This window comes from Apaloderma vittatum, unplaced genomic scaffold (assembly GCF_000703405.1).
Source record: "Apaloderma vittatum isolate BGI_N311 unplaced genomic scaffold, ASM70340v1 scaffold8487, whole genome shotgun sequence".
Lineage (NCBI taxonomy): Eukaryota > Metazoa > Chordata > Aves > Trogoniformes > Trogonidae > Apaloderma > Apaloderma vittatum.
The window spans coordinates 1-18514 of NW_009726629.1; the positions used below are offsets into that span (position 1 = coordinate 1).

General features: G+C 39.0%; 1 protein-coding gene across 1 annotated transcript in view; it reads right to left on the reverse strand.

Moving 5' to 3' along the window:
• Positions 1 to 229: 229 nt before the first annotated feature.
• LOC104276895 (ubiquitin carboxyl-terminal hydrolase 24) overlaps positions 230 to 18514 on the reverse strand; it is a 35239-nt gene continuing 16954 nt past the window's right edge. Inside the window, exons 18-47 of the mRNA XM_009873360.1 lie at positions 18126 to 18237; positions 17796 to 17872; positions 16792 to 16932; positions 16585 to 16638; positions 16262 to 16377; positions 15655 to 15721; positions 15373 to 15483; positions 14874 to 14972; positions 14626 to 14796; positions 13907 to 13992; positions 13665 to 13758; positions 13268 to 13423; positions 10991 to 11088; positions 10153 to 10248; positions 9769 to 9997; positions 8663 to 8822; positions 8209 to 8364; positions 7570 to 7640; positions 6650 to 6810; positions 5751 to 5812; positions 5218 to 5409; positions 4793 to 4910; positions 3325 to 3469; positions 2744 to 2863; positions 2370 to 2495; positions 2053 to 2151; positions 1759 to 1841; positions 1371 to 1512; positions 862 to 981; positions 230 to 454 (exon numbers count right to left, since the gene is read on the reverse strand). Of these exons, the coding sequence (XP_009871662.1) occupies positions 230 to 454; positions 862 to 981; positions 1371 to 1512; positions 1759 to 1841; positions 2053 to 2151; positions 2370 to 2495; positions 2744 to 2863; positions 3325 to 3469; positions 4793 to 4910; positions 5218 to 5409; positions 5751 to 5812; positions 6650 to 6810; positions 7570 to 7640; positions 8209 to 8364; positions 8663 to 8822; positions 9769 to 9997; positions 10153 to 10248; positions 10991 to 11088; positions 13268 to 13423; positions 13665 to 13758; positions 13907 to 13992; positions 14626 to 14796; positions 14874 to 14972; positions 15373 to 15483; positions 15655 to 15721; positions 16262 to 16377; positions 16585 to 16638; positions 16792 to 16932; positions 17796 to 17872; positions 18126 to 18237 (3687 nt within the window). The remainder of the gene's footprint in view (positions 455 to 861; positions 982 to 1370; positions 1513 to 1758; positions 1842 to 2052; positions 2152 to 2369; positions 2496 to 2743; positions 2864 to 3324; positions 3470 to 4792; positions 4911 to 5217; positions 5410 to 5750; positions 5813 to 6649; positions 6811 to 7569; positions 7641 to 8208; positions 8365 to 8662; positions 8823 to 9768; positions 9998 to 10152; positions 10249 to 10990; positions 11089 to 13267; positions 13424 to 13664; positions 13759 to 13906; positions 13993 to 14625; positions 14797 to 14873; positions 14973 to 15372; positions 15484 to 15654; positions 15722 to 16261; positions 16378 to 16584; positions 16639 to 16791; positions 16933 to 17795; positions 17873 to 18125; positions 18238 to 18514) is intronic.

The window sequence follows — 18514 nt, forward strand, 5'->3', positions numbered from 1 at the left end:
TATATATATAAAATATAGTGTCTCAGATCATTGTCTTAACAGTCACAACGTTGGGTGTTAAGAAAGGGAAGAGTGTTTCCAACAGAGCTCTGAATGGCTCACTGCACCCTCCCAAAACAAGCGGTCTATAGACTGCTCTCAAGTCCCTGCCCCCAAATCTTCTTGGGCATTAGGCATAGGCTAGACTTGATGATCTCAGAGGTCTTTTCCAGCCTCAACAATTCTGTGATTACCTTCTGTCCTTTATAAAGGAGTAGTAGTGCCCTGCATGTGCCTGGCCACTGTGAACAATCACACCAACGAGCTCATAGTTTTCTGTAGGGGCAACTTTCTTCCTTGGGGAGCCTCCGCCTCCTTGATCTGCATTTCTACCGTTGTCCCCCACTTCTGAGGATGAGTCCTGGCGAGCCATCCCTGACACGGTGTAAGGTTCCATGTTCAGCATCCAGGGAAACTGTTTGAAGAGATATTTCAGATTAACTGAGAGATTATATTGTGTAATTTTATTATAACAGCATAGTAATTAGATTATATTAGTGTAATTTTATGAGAATTGCATTAATGCTTTCCACATTGGAACATCAAAGGAAAACATGGTACTTCAACTTTTTAGCCTTATGAGTCTGAACTTAAATGTCTCTATAGAGGTTTCTGCTCTTGCTTTCTGAACAGACCCCGAGAATGCCGCAGACAAGGGAAGTTCTAAGGAAAAACACTTATTTTCTATAGCATAATTGTGTTGTAAGTGTATTGCATACTCAGAATTGCTGTTATCAAAATAAGAAGAATGAATAGGAAGAATGAGAGTCCACTCCACAAAGCAGCGGGTGTGTGCAGGCACCATACAGAACATTTTCTTACCCTTATTTGTTCATCATATTTAATAGAGCGTCCACTCTCCCAGTCAAAACCAAATCTCATCAGGTGAATCACCAATAGGCTAGGTAAGACCTTGATGCATGTGCGCTTCACTGTAGTTCTCTTAAAAATAAAAAAGAATATCATCTCTATATCTATATAGCTCAAGTATTCCGTAGCATTCTTCTACAGATGCACAACTCCAGACATCTAGAACTGACGTGCAGAACAGCCCGGGGAGTCAGGATGACTCTAAGACATACACATTGGGGACCATTGCAGCTATCGGCTGGTACGTTACAGAACGTACCATCCCTCTAAATGTTCGGTCTGCAGTACGAGTTATAGGGAATGAAGATTGCTACCTGCATGGATATACAGATTTAATCTTTTGATTACATCTTCAACATAGAAAGATTAAGAAGTATTTAAGCGTGGCTTCTATGACCATGTAACGCTTTTAAAAACATCAAGTCACAGCTGAATCTTTCACATACGTTAAGAACCAATACCTTTTCTTTGCACTTTTCGCAGTAGTATGCATTGCTTCCTTCCAGAACTTCCCCTCTGACAAACTGATCCAATGATATTTCCAGACTTTGGCAGGAAGTCACACCCAGGTTAAGAGCCATGAAGGCCTCCTCACGCTCATACCTAAATTCAAGGAAAAAAACAAACCCAAAACAACAACAGTGAAGGCACTGACAGAGTAGAACCTATCCAACTTGCAATAAAAAAACATATGCTTAGGAAAGAACCCTGCATTTGCCCCTTAGCTATCCACAGCCATGATGCTCACAAAGGCATATGTGTCCACCTTCCTGAGCTATTTTGACCTACATATGTTAAAAGTTATGGGAGCACAGAATTTGATACCTAATGCACTAAATTCAACGTTACCTGTGAGGACAGTCCTTGCAGATCTTCTGATCAGAGAAGATTCCTTGAAAAGTATTCTTAAATATTTGGTCTCTTCCTATTTTCTGTTGGAGACATGAAGTTAGACATTAGTTGGATATATTGCAGAGTGAAAGACCAAGAAAGCAATAGGAATTTTAAACTTCTGAATATTATGTAGATTTTAAAATAAGCTGAATGGCTCTCTGCCGTCTTTTCCGAAGAACAAAGGAGAACAAGAGAAAAGGTAGCAAGGAGATGCACAGAAACAATGAAAGAAATCCCTGAGGTTTTTACCTTGAGGTACTCATCCATTTGATCTATAAGACTGGTGAAGAACTCATAAGCATCCTGTTGCTCTCTAACATAAAGTTCCTTATTCCACATCTTGAAAATCTATATGAAGTATATGTATAAATATATAAGTATATAAAAAAGGTGGTTGTTCCATATACACAAAGTGATTTTTAGAAGAAATTTGTTATTTTTCCATCTTTTAACTTTTTGAAGTAGAACTTACTTTATCTCTAGAAATTCTGCAATGAGAAAAGGCTGAAAATATAATTACTTGTTAAGTAGGAAAGCTATATATTCTAAGCAAAAAGACATAATACCTTCCAAAAGTTCTCGGGTACATAGTACTGTAGCTTGCTTTCCATCAAATGGCCAAAGAGAGATTGAACTTGATAGAAAACATTGTCATCTGGATTGTCTGTATCATCGTCAATGGAAAGCAAGGCCTGGAAGGAAACAAATAACTTTAATAAATAAGTTTTTGGCAAAATTATTGCTGTAAATTATAATGACACGCAGCACAACAACTTCTAATCTATGTGTTTACTGTGTATATATATTTATACACACCCCCATACATAGCTTTACTTTTCACATTTTAAACAATTCATTTACAAAGGGTGCTAAGATAGATTTGCGGTTCAGGTGACAGTAACTTCAAAAAGTAGACTTCACTGGAAGTCGAATCAATTACCTCTGGGAGACCAGGCTGCATGTACAGCTGCTGGAAGACAGCATTCATGTAACAAGTAGCACCACCGTTCTTCAGTCCCACAAATCCCGAAATGGAGCGACTATCCACAGGTGGAAGATACTAGAATGACAAACAGTTTTTTTTTCTGTCCCAGTAAGTTATAAAAAAAGCATGAGACTCCAACATCATCCTATAGCTTTTACAGTCACCTTTACATGAGCTGGTACTAACAATTTAATGGAAAACCATGAATATAAATTCTGAAAGATGGCAAGAGTGATACATTTGGTCATTTAGGTATTTAATGCTTTGCACAAAACTTTAAAAAATGGTGTGAAACACATCCAAAAAACTAGTGATATTTAGGAAATACTTCTTTCTTATCCAGATAACAACTGACTCAAAGACTCCCTGGGGTATCTGCATCTGAGAAAGACCAAATGGGTCTGTATTTACCCTTATCTATGTCTTGTCATTTTTAAATTGAGGACCCTGGAAACCTCATGAACAGAGTAGTTAAGCAGATCATATGCAGTACTCCAAACCACGTTCATACAAATCAAAAACGGCTTCTTGCTTACATCAAACTCCTTGGTAAGTGCAGGGTCACATTGGTGATGCATGGAAAGTAGCTCTTTTGTAATAAGCTGAAGATTGGAAGGGGAGCTATCAGCCAGCATTACCAACACTTCATAAGCAGCTAATCGGCTATCTGCTGTGCTGCACCTAAAAAGAAAACCACACTTGAGATCTATTTTGTAGGTGACTCAATTATTTCTAATTCCAGAAAGTCACGTTACTCAGAATAAGCGACAATTAATGTTCAGAAAGGAACACTTTAAATGACAAAACACTCCCGAGAGATTGCAGAGTGCTATTTTTTCTTTCTTGGGGAAGGGGAACAGGGAAGAATCGAGTCAGAAGAGCAGCACCAGGAACACTCCTTTAAATAAGCCTCCCTTACTGACATGGAGACACTGGCCGTTAATAGTTCAGCAGTAAGGAAAAGGAGGTGCCCTAAAAAGATGACACCGCATTGGCTGTATGTCTTGAGGACAAAGAGACAGATACTCTCTGTCACTGCAACACCGATGGAGATGTAATGACTTATTTACAGGGAGACACGCTTTGAAAGAGCTAGACCAGATCGCTCACTTGCTACAAGAGATGATCTTAGACCTAAGCTGCCCTTGAGCACTACAACACACTTCTATTTAGCTCTTTTCAGTGAGCTGTCAAACACACTAGCCCTTTCGTTTAAAGGCCAAATAAAAGGCTTTACTTTAAGCAAACAAAATATCATGTTTGAGATAAGCTGCAATGGAGCAAAGCTGGAACAAAACACTAAGGTGCAGCGAGTCCCATTCCGTTCAGGGCTTGCCAAACGCTCCACTTGGACCTTCCTCGGGGTTTGGGGACAGGCAGCGCAGATACACCCAATCCAACTCTTAACACCAACCAGCCAATGCAATGTAAGAAATGCAGCTGCAGCAGCTCACAACTCTGCACGAGCTAATTCACCCACCCCTTCAGGTATTGTACGGCAACAGCAGAAGGCAGGTGTCAAAGGAAAGAGAATAGCCCAGAATATATCAAATGGGGAAAAAAGAGTGGGCTTTATCAGCTACCCAGGAGCAAGGAGTGCTCAGTGTTAGCTTTTACAAAACAGTTCTTTCGACAGGAAAAAACAGCAGAACTTTCAAGATTCTCATTTGCAAGGGGCTCGGAAACTTAATTTTCTGCTCATGCTCCAATTTAGCCAACTTCTCAAGCGACAATGAACTAAAGGAGTACTCTTCGGACTCATGAAATCAGCACTCAGCTGTAATCACAGGTAATTACTATTTAACAAAGCATAGACAAGTAAAGATTTTGTGGGTCACACAAGAAATTACAAAAATGCTATTTGGACACTTATGTAGGAAACGTAGAGAACTGGAGAAGTGCTCCAACACTGGTATTAAATCCTAGTATGAGTAGCCTCAGTATGACACTTGCATTAGTGAGATCTAGGACAAAACCCAACATAAATAAAATCTGAATTTTTACTTTGGATGAAAGTCTTGCTGACTGATTGCAGCGCTGCCTGCTGGAGAATGGCTATTCAGAATAATCCTGGATGCTCGGAAGAGGAAATCATCCAACAATGGCTTAATCAAAGAAGAACCTGTAACACAGCAATGCACAATGAATGTTAAATACTTACATTATCACTGCAAATGTCACAAGGTGTTTCATAACAGCAAAATCACTTAACAGCACCATAACAACTGAAAACATTTGAATATTTTGACACAAGTCAAAGGTACTACCAAAGCTACTCCTTATAGATCTGTATCACTTCTACTGGTGTATTATAATGTCTTCACATATATTGTCTACTGATCAAGTCACCTGTTGGTGCTAAGCAGAATTCATGTTAGTCTAGTCACTTCAGAGAAAAAAAAAAAAAAAAAAAAAAAAGGAATACTTACCAACCATTTCCTTCTCTGCTCCACAAAGTGAAAGGAGAGTCTTGATAAGCCTCAAGTGACCGGCTAACAAGATATTATCAGCTTCACTAGTCTCACACTCGGCTGTGCGGTTGGGTTCAAAATTGTCTAGCCAGGTGATCTCATCTTCTAACATGGCAGCTGGGCTTATCTTTAGCTGTTCCATTTCTGATGCTGCAAGAGAAAAAGAAAACCTAGGAAAATTAACAGCTCTATAAATTTGGAATATAAATACAAAGAATTTAAAACAGTTTGGTAACGACCTAGTTTCCCCCCCCAAGGTGTACAAAGTATAACTTCCACAAAGGGACTCAGTTCACTTTCCAAAAGGTGTGAGCTGTCTTGCTGTTGCTGAATGCCAAGAACAGTCCATGCCAGGCATTAGCACACAGAAGGTCTTATCAAGTTCGTGGTCTAGTAACCTCTCCATGAAAGCAATTACACACCTTGTCTGCAGAAGACAGACATAGCTGGAAGCTGCAATCCAAATGACATGTGTGCCTGTACATACTTACATGTGAGGTCATCCAACAACTGACATCTCAGGTCAAAATATTCTGTACATTGGGACAGAAGTCTGAAACAAGTACAAAGAAAAGAAAGGTTTAATTTAAAATCAGAGACTTATTTCTAAGCAGTCGCCTTTAAGGCCTGTGTACCTGTCCATCGAATTCAAAATAGCACAGCTATCTAGGTATGCTTCTGCATGCACACGCTGCAGCTTTACAACAAATTCCCCCCCCAAAAGCTACTTCTGAATGTTAAGTAACATTTAATCCTGCTTTCTTCCTTCACCTCATTGCAATTTTAGTTAATTATTAGATGATAACACATTTTAACTTCTCGGTTACTGCTCTACTCAGATTCCTCTAAAAACGGCTGTTTAAAGTTACCTTTAAATTCAACAGCCTTTGGCCAGTCAGGGACACTCAGTCTTTACAGATGTAATGGGTAAGGCAAGTACCAAGAAATCAGGTGAAGTCATGGGTCCAGACATCACTGAAAAGGCTGGAGCCTTTTGGATTGGTCTCTGATCTGGATCTATGCAACACTATCAAATAAATTCAATGTTACTGTCATACATTCCATCGCCTCTGTCTCATGCAGGATTCCAGTCAGGTTCTGACTGCCATGACCGCATCCTAGAAAGAGCAGGCCTTTTTCACAGTTACCACCTCCTGAATGGGAAGTCAAATAAGCTGAACTATAAAAGTTCACAGAGGAAGAATTGTCCCTTGAGAGTGTGGCTTTATTTCCCTTCTATTTACATACTGACAAAACTATCTGGAACGTGACAGGGATGTCTGCTTTCAACAGACTCACAAAGTCCTTGGCCCTCGCGTCTCAGAGTTTCCATGTTCGTACTCATTTAAAAAGCGATAGATTTGCTTCAATAAACACATATCTGACTTACCTCTGGTTGATTCCTCTCATGATGCTGGTTGGTGACCAAAGAGGCAGCTGGGCACCAAGAACAACACTCAGCAGAAACTGGTTTGGCTTTTGCACATCTGGGTGAGCTGACGTGTCTGTTTGACTAAGGGTGTACAACTGGTCACAGGCAACACGACGAATCTGAAACAGTGTCACTGTCAAACACTAGCCAGTTGCTCAAAGGTTGCAAAAAATACACTTCTGTTTTGTTAGAAATCTAACAGAAAAAACAGACATTGAAAAGCTTGTGTAAACCAGACTATGAGCACTGCACCCACCAGGCAGAGTTTCCACATTTATAGGGATTTAGCAATCAATCTCCAACCCTAAGCTAAAAGCTTTGACGCTTTATTAAACACAGATTATAAATTCAGGTAAGTGGGAAAAAATGCACTGACTTCATGCAAAATATATGAGATGCAATGAAATGAAGCAAACGCGATTTGAAAATCTCTGGACTTTAGAATATCCAAATAATATTAAAGCAGAAAGAATGAATTTTAGAAGGGTTTTGACATTCGGAAGAATTTTTCAGAAGAGTCCCTTAAATCATAACCAAATCTTTTGAGATGAAAGTTACTTGGAATTTTCCCTAAAGTACCAGGTTTTACAGAATTTGTCTCAACAAAATGAAGATGTTTTCTTTAGACTAGGCACAGCACAGTCCTGTGTGCTTCATGGATTAAACAAGCCTAAAGAATGTAACGCTTCAGCATTTTCTATCGACACATCACTAGATACTGGAATCACTAACAATTATACAAAGGTTATTCATTCAAATACAAAAAATGGTGGGAATAGTTGCAAGGAACAATTTTATCTCCAGACCACACTCAACGACCAAAGTGTACACATTTCAGAAGTGTAACATTTCAGAGGTTTTCAGGGAAAGATCCTCACCTCAGCACTTGGTGATCCAAGCAGTATGTCAATGATGAAATCAGCAACACAAGGCAAATTGTAAAAAGATCCTAGAACAGAAGAGCAGCAGGCTATCTTTTGTAAAACAGTAATTTAAATTAAATTGGTTACAGTCTTGCATTAAAATACCATAGGACCTAGAGGACGTCTCCCCATTAACACTGAAAAACAGTACCAGCTATTTGCATATTTCCCCATCTCTTTCCCTCATCAGAGACAGGCACCACGGTTTAACAGCATTTTCCTTTGCCTTCTACCACCACTAAGTGTTTACATTTCCTGCACGCAAAGGTTCAAGTACTGAACACTAGCTGTGCAAACAGCAGCACGTACACAACTATGTACTTCCAAGTCAGTGCAAATATTTATATGCTGGCAGCCAGTCAGCTTTCCCAAAACATTTCAGTAAAGTACAGCACATGCCACCTGTTCTTAAGTCCTGGAAAAACACCCTGGTATTTTATAAATGAAATTTTGTGGTTTTTTTAACTTGGGCTGTCTCAGCTTTCAAAGCTAGAAGTTTCTTATGATTTTTTTTTTGTATTTGTCTGCCTCCAAAAGCCTTCCCCTACCTTAGTTATAATTCCATATAGCAAGTAATCCAATTTTATTTCGTACCTAGTTGTTGACTGCGTAGCTGAAGGCAGGTTACTAAGAGAGACAAGGCTTCTCCAGCAATCAGAGCATCTTTGGTGGATACAGACTGCTGCCTCACACAGATACCAGCGTGCAGAGCAGTTGGCTCTCCTTCGCTTCCTGAACTGCAATTACTTCCTGCATCAAGAAATGAACAAGTGCTGTAATTCATTAAGTTTTTCAGATGTTTTCAGCTTCTGGTAAGGTCTCTGCAATTTAAAAAAAAACACCTCTCCAAATGCCACGTCTCCAAATGCCACATGAATGTACAGCATTTTGCTCAGATTTCTGTATTTCAATCATGTAAAATGCAGAGTTGGAACAGACCCAAGAGGACCATCGAGTCCAGCTCCAATGAATTCAGGCTTCAAAAGTGTTCAATTAAGAATATAACAAAAACTTTTTTTAGATTGGTTTAGAGACACAGTTAACTTACCTGAGCTGCTAAGTCTGTTACGAATCCCAGCAGGAAATAAAGTGTTGCTCTCTTTTATTGGCTGACTACTTCCCACAAGGTCTAGTCGTCCTGCAGCAGCAGCCCAAGAGAGTCGCATGAAGCAAGCCACTGTGGAAGTGAAATCACTCACCTCCATAGTCTGAAGGAACAAGAAACAGAAGTTACTTTCTGCAATATTCAGCAGCCTTTGCTAATTACAGGCACAAAAGGGATGTATCTTCCAGATCATGCCCACTTGATGTTTGGATTTGCTCTCCTCTCTCTTCTCTAAGCAGGCTCAAGGATACAAGAGTCTTTTTGCTCCCAAGAGAGATTAGTATTGCTCCCTTAAAAGGAAGTAGTTGATGTTTAAATTCTCTACTACGGTAGATACCCTTTTCACCTATCTGGAGTAAGGCCTGCCAATTTCAATCGTATCACAGGAAGCACGACCCAACAACCCAGACACAGCATACTTGTTACATTGACTATGAAGTTCCTTTCAACAAGACTCAATTTTCAAGTGGTTTGAGTTCTTGTCAGATTAGATTGTTTTAGTAAATAGCCAGTCTCAGATTAATTACACTGACATGCCTATAAAGGGGAAAACAGCATCTTACAGTACTGAAAGCAAAAATTTCCTTTTTCCTCAGGTTATCGTCAAGCAATTTTATTTTTTAAATGAGCTAACTGAAACAAAACTATTGCCCAAAATTTCTAACTCAAAGAAACACGGACTATAAGCCACAAGCTCAGGTAGGAACCTTCTTCTTTCTATTCACAGAAAATTAACAGGAATAAGATCCTCGAGCTAAGCATGACTGAAAATAAACCACAACTAAGATTTCTGTGTAGATCTATTTCTGGTAAACACTTCTGAGGTGCCATTTTCCTTTGTACTGCCAAAATAATTTCTGAGACTATGTTAAAATTCAGATCAAGATCAGGAAGAGAGATAGATGGTGAAGATTTTTAGAAGCTTTTAAACAGAGACTGGGCAATGACCTGTATAAAAGGTAGACTTTTGGTTAAAAATCTGGGAATTACACAGCTGTCTCTGGAGAGGACACCGCTGTATCACCGTAAATCATCAAACACTTCCTTACTTGTATGGCAACTCTTGCTGCTGGTATGATTTCTTCTACCCTAATGGAGGATCTATCAGACACAGAGAGCTGTCGGTACGATGACTTCTCAGGTGTTCCACAAATGGACATTTGCCTGCTGGCTTGTCGGCTGACATTCCGGAAGGGGCGCGAAGACAATGCTTCTACCCCATCTTTAATGAAATCCTCATCCAGTAAGGTAGGCATTGTCTGGCCAACAAGCAAGAACCTACATTCACAGAACAAAAACGTCAGGCTTATTCTTGAATGTTCACAGCAAATGAATGAAACGGAACTCAAAGTACCGACTAATCTTAAATATTACAAGATGCACTCTAAAAGCCAAGAAAGCAGCACTCGCTCTAATGAAAGGCAATTACATACCTTGCAAGTTGCAGGCAGATGGAATAAACTCCCTGTCTTGTTTCATAGTCTACTTCTGAGGGGATGGAATCTCTCTGCATGACATTCACCACCAAACTTAAAAACAAATCAATAAGACTTGGTTTGAAAATGTTTTACATCAGGAAAGAGCTCCAATTAATTTATCTCTGCCCTTCCCTCCTCCTATTCAGTTAGCTGAGTGCCAGTTACAACTGCCAAACCAGCACCTTTGGAGACTAACATCCCCATTTTCCTCTCCTACATCTGCAGCTGGAAGCTTTCTGTACCTGCTGGAAAACGTTTCAGGATCTACAGGGTAGGAGGTGGTGGAAAGCACTACCAAGAGCAACATAGGCGTGATAAATCTGATACAAGCCCAAGCAGTATTGCCAGGTCTTCCAAACCACTCACACCATGCCTCACAACTCTTATCCGAAGGGTCTGAATTTTCAATACTGTAACATTTATTTTGGTTCCCACTGCACGACCTATGCTTTGACTGCTTAAAATGTCCACTGGTATCCGTGCAGGACATAGTGTAATATACACACTTGCAAATTTTAAGTTAAACACTTCAGTGCTAACTTATCCAAATATCAGCTGCCTTAGTAAAAGCTGCACTTCACGACTTATCTGTGCCTAACTTTATTCTGGGGTTTAACGCTTACTATTGTAGCTTTTACAGTAGCTTTTCAGATACTGGGTAATGAAAAAACAGTTCCTTCCTCTGAAAAAGAAGCTGACAGGTGTATTAGTGCACTACAGTGTGGAAATCAGAAACTACACAACTGCTAACTAAATGAGTGTTATAAATTGAGTCAAGATTTTGAAATCTAACCTCAAACCTCCTGCTCTGAGGAAGTTTTCACAGAAAGACTTGGCACAGTTTCTTGCCATTTCATCATCTGCAGTTGGCATCAGCTTGGAGCTCAGTACCTAAAATAAAGTAATAAATAAGCCACGCTGAAACCCTCTCCTCCTCTGAGTATTCTTCATCTGCTGAAGGTTAAAAGTAGAACACAAAATCCACTACGAATGAAGTGATTAACAATACACTTACGACAAGCTGTAGTCGGTAAAGAGAAATCACATAAAAAGTACTCAGAACAACTATGGCTATTAAAGTTATTTATTCTGTATTAAAGGGCATTTTTTCTCATTGCCATATACTTGTTAACAGAAAGGATAAAGCATGTACTGTAGCACATGAAATTATGTCGTCAGGCTCAGCTGGTGCTCCTTAAGCTTTCTCCTTTCTAGCTTTTCGCTTGACAGTATCCCATAAAACACCCTACAGATGGCTTACTTATTGATTCATACCTTCTGAAACATAACCATAGTTCTATCATTGGGTTTTCTTGGTAAAAGACGGTCCAGGTAATCCTAGAGGCCTTAAGAACACCACCACTGTATCAACCTTCCTGTTTTACGTCAGCATGAAAATTCACAGAATGCAATTATGCTCAGAAACGCAGCCATAAAGGAAGTCTGTGGTCTCCGTGGGTCAGATCTCATGTACATTTATAATCAGTTTCACTTCCTTTTACATGAAATAAGAACAAAACACCACCTAAACAAACAAACAAAACTCCCAGCCCCTCCCAAAACCCCAGAAAACCCCAGGAGATATTTACTCTCTTGAACAGTCTCTTTGGCAGGTACAGGCAACAATGCTGCATGTAAAAAACCAAAATACATCTCTTCCAGGTTCACAGGTCAGAGAACGGTTTATAGAGTTCCAGGCATTTTATCACAACACTGCATGACATAACTCTCAACGTCTGCAATGTTTAATTGACATCTCTTTCATAAGCTCTGCAAATTTCTTGTGCACATTTTTTCAGAAAGCAGTTCAGACCACTTCCCATATTTTCAACAGATCACCAGTTGAGGGGATAAAAAAAGCACATCATTCTTTTTCTGACAGAAATCATCTTCCAGTTGGCTTGACTAGACTTGAGGAACAAGTCCACTCATATCATTTACACATCTAATCCAATTTACCGCTACTCATCCCTTGCCAGAAAAGCAGGCAATTTATTACTTGCTTTTATTATTTTCTCTGGCACAGAAGCAGCAGATAAGTGTCTCATCATGCTGTAATATAACTTGCCAGCTCAACAAGATACCCTTGCTGTGATATGTTAAACTTTTTGCTTTCAGTTGTAGAACTTGTCAACATATTTTGAATACATCATCAAATATCTTTCTTTCCAGCTGTTCAGAAAAGGAGGGGGAATCCCAACGCTGCAGCATGATGACAGCACAGGAAGAGCAAGAGCTAACATCGTACTGCAGAAACCCAAAGGAAAGCAACAAGAAAATTCCTACAGTCATCTCAGCACATGCCAGGAATGAAAGAGAGTAACTTTGTCCACTGTTTTTGAAGCTGCTGACAACGGGTCCTCCAACTTCAAGTCTTTCAAACTGTATCTGTAAAGAGTCCTTATAAACAGTGGAACCTGTGAGTAGAACTAGAAACCATCCAGCTTCCTAGAGTGCACAGATGTGCCTTAACAACCACACCAGCTGAACTCTTATGCTCCTTTAAAACCGATGCACTGAACACTTGGAAAGAACCTTTTCACAGGGTCCAATCCAGTGTTCTGGGTAAAGAAGTTAAACAGAAGTATACTTAAAGATTAAAAAAACCCCACAACTGTATGAAATTCACCCTTTCATATTGAATTAAGAAAAGTCAATCAAATTAAGCAACAGTTCCCATTAATTTTTAAAAGAACCAAATTTTAAAAAAAATATATATATACACTAAAAATCACATATTCAGAGTTTTAGGAGATTCAAGCAGGGATTTTACCCAAACAGCAGGACCTTGATGTTTCTTTGCTCCTCTCCACTGACTTCAGAATACTCTTCCGACCTTGCAAATCACCAAAAGAGGAGTCTTGCTTCGCAGTAAAGCCTCTAGGTAGGAACATCTAACCCCTTTCATGCTTTGTAGAATGCATCACATACATAAAAGCAGACTATGACATGACACTTGCATTTTGCATAATGACCCTATCATGCTGGACTCCTGCCCAAGAAACATACAACCACTTAAAACCTTAGTGCTCAGAAACTCAAGTAGAAAGAAGTAAATTTGTCTCCTTACCTCTAAGTTGTAGAGCACTCTGAAGGTTGACATGCCTGGAGCAAAAGATCTGAAAAGACTTTCTAGTATTGAACTAGCACTGGGCTGATGTTGGTGTTTTGAAGACAAGGATGGTGATTTTGAAGACTGAGAACTTGATTCCGATAGCAGCGTTTTCTAGGAGGAAAAAGCCACAGAAGAAATATTTCAAGACTACTGCACTTTGTTGTACTTCCTATAATCCCTCTTGCCTCCAGCTCATTTGAAATACATCAATAATCCTTAACGTGAGTATTATTTCGCAGGAGAGTTTCAAACCCTTCCCCAATTACAAATTACGTGAGAGGGAATTTAAGACACTTGGTAAAAAAATCCCTTTGATTAAGATCATCAAGATTAGTTATTGTTTAATCTCTACCTTCCTTCCCAGGGAATCAAGCTGATCAAGAGCCTCCTGAATAGCTGGGTCAGTGGGAATCAAGAGCAGAAGCTTCCTCACTCGCAGTGTTATCCTGAAAAGTTATCAGAAGTTACTTGCAGAAAATAGGAGTCAGCCACGCTGTGGCTCAGTGGATGCCTACACACTGTGAAATAAGTAGATATTCAAACTTGGCAGTGTGAGAGTTCCTTTAATATTCAATAACCATTTTGTTTGTTTACCTTGGCTCCTCTAGATTGGCAAGCTGGTAAAGCATATCAAACACATTGCACACGAGAGCCATGACTACTCCAGGGAGGGATTTCTCCTGAGAATGAAGCAGAGATACAAAGGTCTTTTTCTCCCGTCTCTGTTGCAAGTAATTTAAGAGAGCTCTTCACTGAAGCAACTGACCCAGATGTCAATCTGGCCCGTAAAACCCCAGACTAAGACAACATTTGAACTTCTACATCATCCCATTTTCCTTTCAAGAGTAAATTTTTGTGGGCAACTGTTAGTTAGGGTTGACACACAAAGCAGACCAGGAGTGGTCTGAACATGCTAGTTGGTGCTTCTTCGTTTATTCTCATACTGCAGCAGCTTTACTCGCATTGGAAATCTGTAAATCTCTCCCCTCAACAAATACACAAGGTCAAAATCAAATCATACAGGTCTTATTTGTTTAAAATAAACTGTAAAGATTAATAAACAGCAGCTACAACAGGTGATGGAATACAGACTATAAAGCCCAACGTGAATACATAAGGCAATTGTGTATTTAAATGTTTTGTTTCAATTGCAGTTTGAAAGCAACAGAGACTACTGAAGACTAGATACTCAAGCTGTTATGAACAGCTTCTGTCTCACCTTACTGTACTTGTTCCAACCCCATCTGTGTCTCTCTCAACTCTCCCCCCTCTGAGAAAAGTCTGAGGGAAGGTTTGAAGCTATTATGCTGTACCTGTTCCATGGCATAGGAGGAACTAAACACACTGCTGCTGTTGCTGGAACTGGTTGAGGAATCTGCAGAGCTCCCTGATGGAGTCCCACTTCCTGATGTTTTCACTGTAAGGACTTGTTCATCAGAGAAGCCCAGCTGGTGGAGTAGTTTTTGATCTTTGTTTACAGTTAGCTGCAAGAAAATATTTATCATTTAGCTCTGCAAAAGAGAATTTCACAAAGAATGAAACTTCTTTGTAGATAACATACCAGGCTGTCATTGGCAAATATCTGTATATTATCCACAGGCGAATTCAACATCTTTGCTATCTTCCACCTGACGCTCCCTACGGTTTCATTGCTATGAGCCTGTAATATTAAACGACACTATTTCAGTCAGCCTTCTCAAGCAGTTAGTTCCAAAAGAAAAACAGAAAAATCTTCCATTAAAGTCTTCCTGCTCCTCTGCATAGCATGGTAAAGGTATTGTCCTCAAAAGAGACGGACAGGGTAGGTAGAGCAGCAGTAGAAGTCCATCAGTGACAGAAAGCAAACAACTTTTTCCCACCGGCTATGATGATGAAAATACATTTAGCCTACAGACACTTCCACTACAGTAGCCTTATGCACACTTTTAACATTTTCAAACAGAGTTTTCAAGCTAAGTGAAGTCCTTAAAACCAACTTAATCTGTTCAGTCCAGGCATCAAAAAAACCAAGAAGAGCTATGTGATTAACACCACATGACACGCAACCCACACATCCATACCTCTATGGTGAAAGTATCTTTGGTAGACTCGTATGTAACATTAAGTGTTAAAAGATGTCCATGGAAAGAGGCACCATGAGGTAGAATAGTTCGGGGAACAGAGTATAGGTCCTACAGGAAAAGAAGGATGACCATAAATAGCACCCTTGAAAACCAAGACATTTCTATGACGGTATGTAACAAAGTTACTGGAGTTGCATAGCTTTGAGTAACTTTTACTATTTTAAATAACATTGAAAGTTGTATTCTTAGCCTCGCCTAGTAAGAAATTACTTATCTTACCTCTATGGTTATCACATAGCGCTCCGCCAACAGCAGCAGTCTCTCAATTATTACAAGTTTAGTTGACCTAGAGATAAACATTGAAAACAAGAGTAACTTGTCTCAGATATTAATTTTCAACGCCCACGGGTAGCCAGAATGAATTAGCTGTTTTCAGACATAACTCTTTACATTTGGAGTTATTTCGGTTGCAATTAACTAGGAAAACAGCCCAAGAAGCTTGTGTTATATTACTTGACATGTCACCAGCTTCAAAAGCAGCGTCATGTTTCTCAAGGTCCCACCCTGCACTTGTATGTTTAACCTACACGTTTAGATATGTGTAAGTTCAGCTAGAGGATGAAAAACCATCCTTTTCTCTCCCAGTGAAAAAAAACCCAAAGCAAACCCTGCTGCTGAAGAAATACTACATAACTAATAGGCTAGTAATAGCCTGTCGGCTTTTTTTGTGGTTGGGTGTTGGTTTTTTTTTGGAATGTTCAGTTGAGAAACCACCAGAATATACAACCACTGACATTGAGAATTATAATTAGCACTCAAAATCATGTGGGAAGTAGCTGGGAGCAAATGCCTACTGTCACATTTACTGTTTTACAAGCAGGCGTACCTGTAAGGAGACTGAACCGATGTTGCTACTGTAGGCATAGCAGTTGCTGTAAGCATTTTTGTAGCTCTTGTAACAGCATGTGTTAATGTCGGACCACCGAGTGCAGAGCTGGCTGCCTAGAAAACAAAGCAGAGCGGAAGTGCTGGTTTACTTGGACAATAAGTATGGTCTGGAGAGCTAAGAGGACAAGAAATATAAGGCAAACATTTATTTCCACAAAGACAAGATTATTGATGATAACTGACTAGCTCAATTATTCTAATTCTAAGATATGACACTGAAACAGGAAGCTGGTACAAGTACAATGAAAATTTGTCATTTACCTCTAATCGTGTGTAGCAATCAGCAATGAATTTCTTGTGCAGTGATACCGAATCCTAAAGATGAAATGTGCAAATGAATTAGAACTTAAGCTAAAATCACGAGAATTACTCATAAGCTGACAGAACCCACCAAATGACACATTTTATCACGCAGAGTATCAAGGCTCTATGAATGTCGAAGCACTTTATGTACAAACGTAAGCCTACCTTTTTTAGTCTAGGAGTTAGATTAATATAGCTGTAATTTATGATCAATTGAATAGCTTCATTGGCAATTTCTTCATCAGGTGACTCCATTGCAATCTTCCAAATGAAATCCATTCCTATTAATTCCAGTTTTTCTACACTCTACCCAAGAAAGAACAGTAAAACATGACTGAATTTATTCCACAACAGTGAAGCTGCAGCAAAGCATCTTTCAACTGAATCTTAAGAATTTTCTTTTCCAACACATTGCTAAGCTTTGGCACAGTGTCAAGTGAAATCAGTAGTTGTGAATTTGTATATTTATACTAGAAAAAGAAAAAATTGTTTACAGTACAGGCGGATAAACAAGTTCCAAAGAACACAGTCAAGCCAACTGAAAAATTAAAAACTTCAAAAGCATGGAGAAATTTAATCAGGAATGGAATTTGTTTCACAAAAGTCAACATGATAATTAGCCACATAATAAATCATCATAAAAGTTACTATACTTGAGGAAAAAAAATATGCACTTGAAGTAAATAAACTCTCTGTGATAAAGATCTAAAATGCCTATGAAAAACTACTTAACATATAACCATTAATTTAGCAAAAACATTGAAGGATCATGGAGTTAAAATAATTGCAGGTTCGAATTTGAGTATGATAAGCCTAAATGTCTTGTGAAACATGTAATAATAATAATAAAGGAATATTTCCTTGCTAGAGAGAAGTAAAAAATGTACACTAGAATTCATGATTATTAACAAAAAAAGTAGTCCACTCATTCCTCCTGCAAAGTTTTAGAATCTACATATTAGCTTCCAGCTAAAAATTGCTGAATTTTAACTGCTGTAATTCTGGACTTGTAGCTTCAGAATTTAACAATGTTAATGCTAGCAAGATGATCTGCGTATTAATGCAAACATGACCATGTCCAACAATTTTTAAAGAATTCTTGTCTCACCTCCTCCCATCCCCAAGATGCCACAGGTAGCAGAAAAGAATGAACTTGCCAGAACACTCACCAATTGAGTTCCTTGCCTCTTCAGTCGATGGTCACACAGGTTCACATTTTCAAAGAAAGTCTTAAATAAACTAAAACCTAAGAGTGAGAAAAGGTGCAAGCTATTTATTCGGGCCAGGTTAAGTTTCTATCTTTTTTTTAAAAAAATGAAGACATCAAGTACAGGAGACGATCTTTTCCCTCAACAACTCACAAAACTCAAAATGATAGAAAATGATCCCTCTGTTAGATTGATTCACAGATCACTTGGCTATTTAATTTGAAGGCTTAGGAAACAAATTTCTGGTATATCTCTCAAAAGCAAAGCTGTTGCCCAAAGTCATTTTCTTACCATTCATAGTAATTTCATATGACTCCAGTTTAAGAATTTTCTCTTTGAAGAGCTGTTGCTGTACATCGCTCTCTAGATCATGCTGTCCTTTTGTAAACCACTCAAAGCACATCTGTGAAAGGCAGGTGTATTTTTACCCCATTGTCACGGCAAATATTTCAGCTTTATACAGCACTGGCAAACAATGTCAGATACTACAGTAACTCATCTTACAGAATTTTTATCTACAGCAAGAGGTTCAAAATCTAATCTCCTAGTAACCTCACATATTATACAAGCTGTACTGCAGCATCAGAGTACTTCATCTTCACAGCCATCTTTCACACAAATCACGCTGAATGTTTTTAAGACTCCACAGACTTGCACCTATCCCTTTTCAAATCAACATC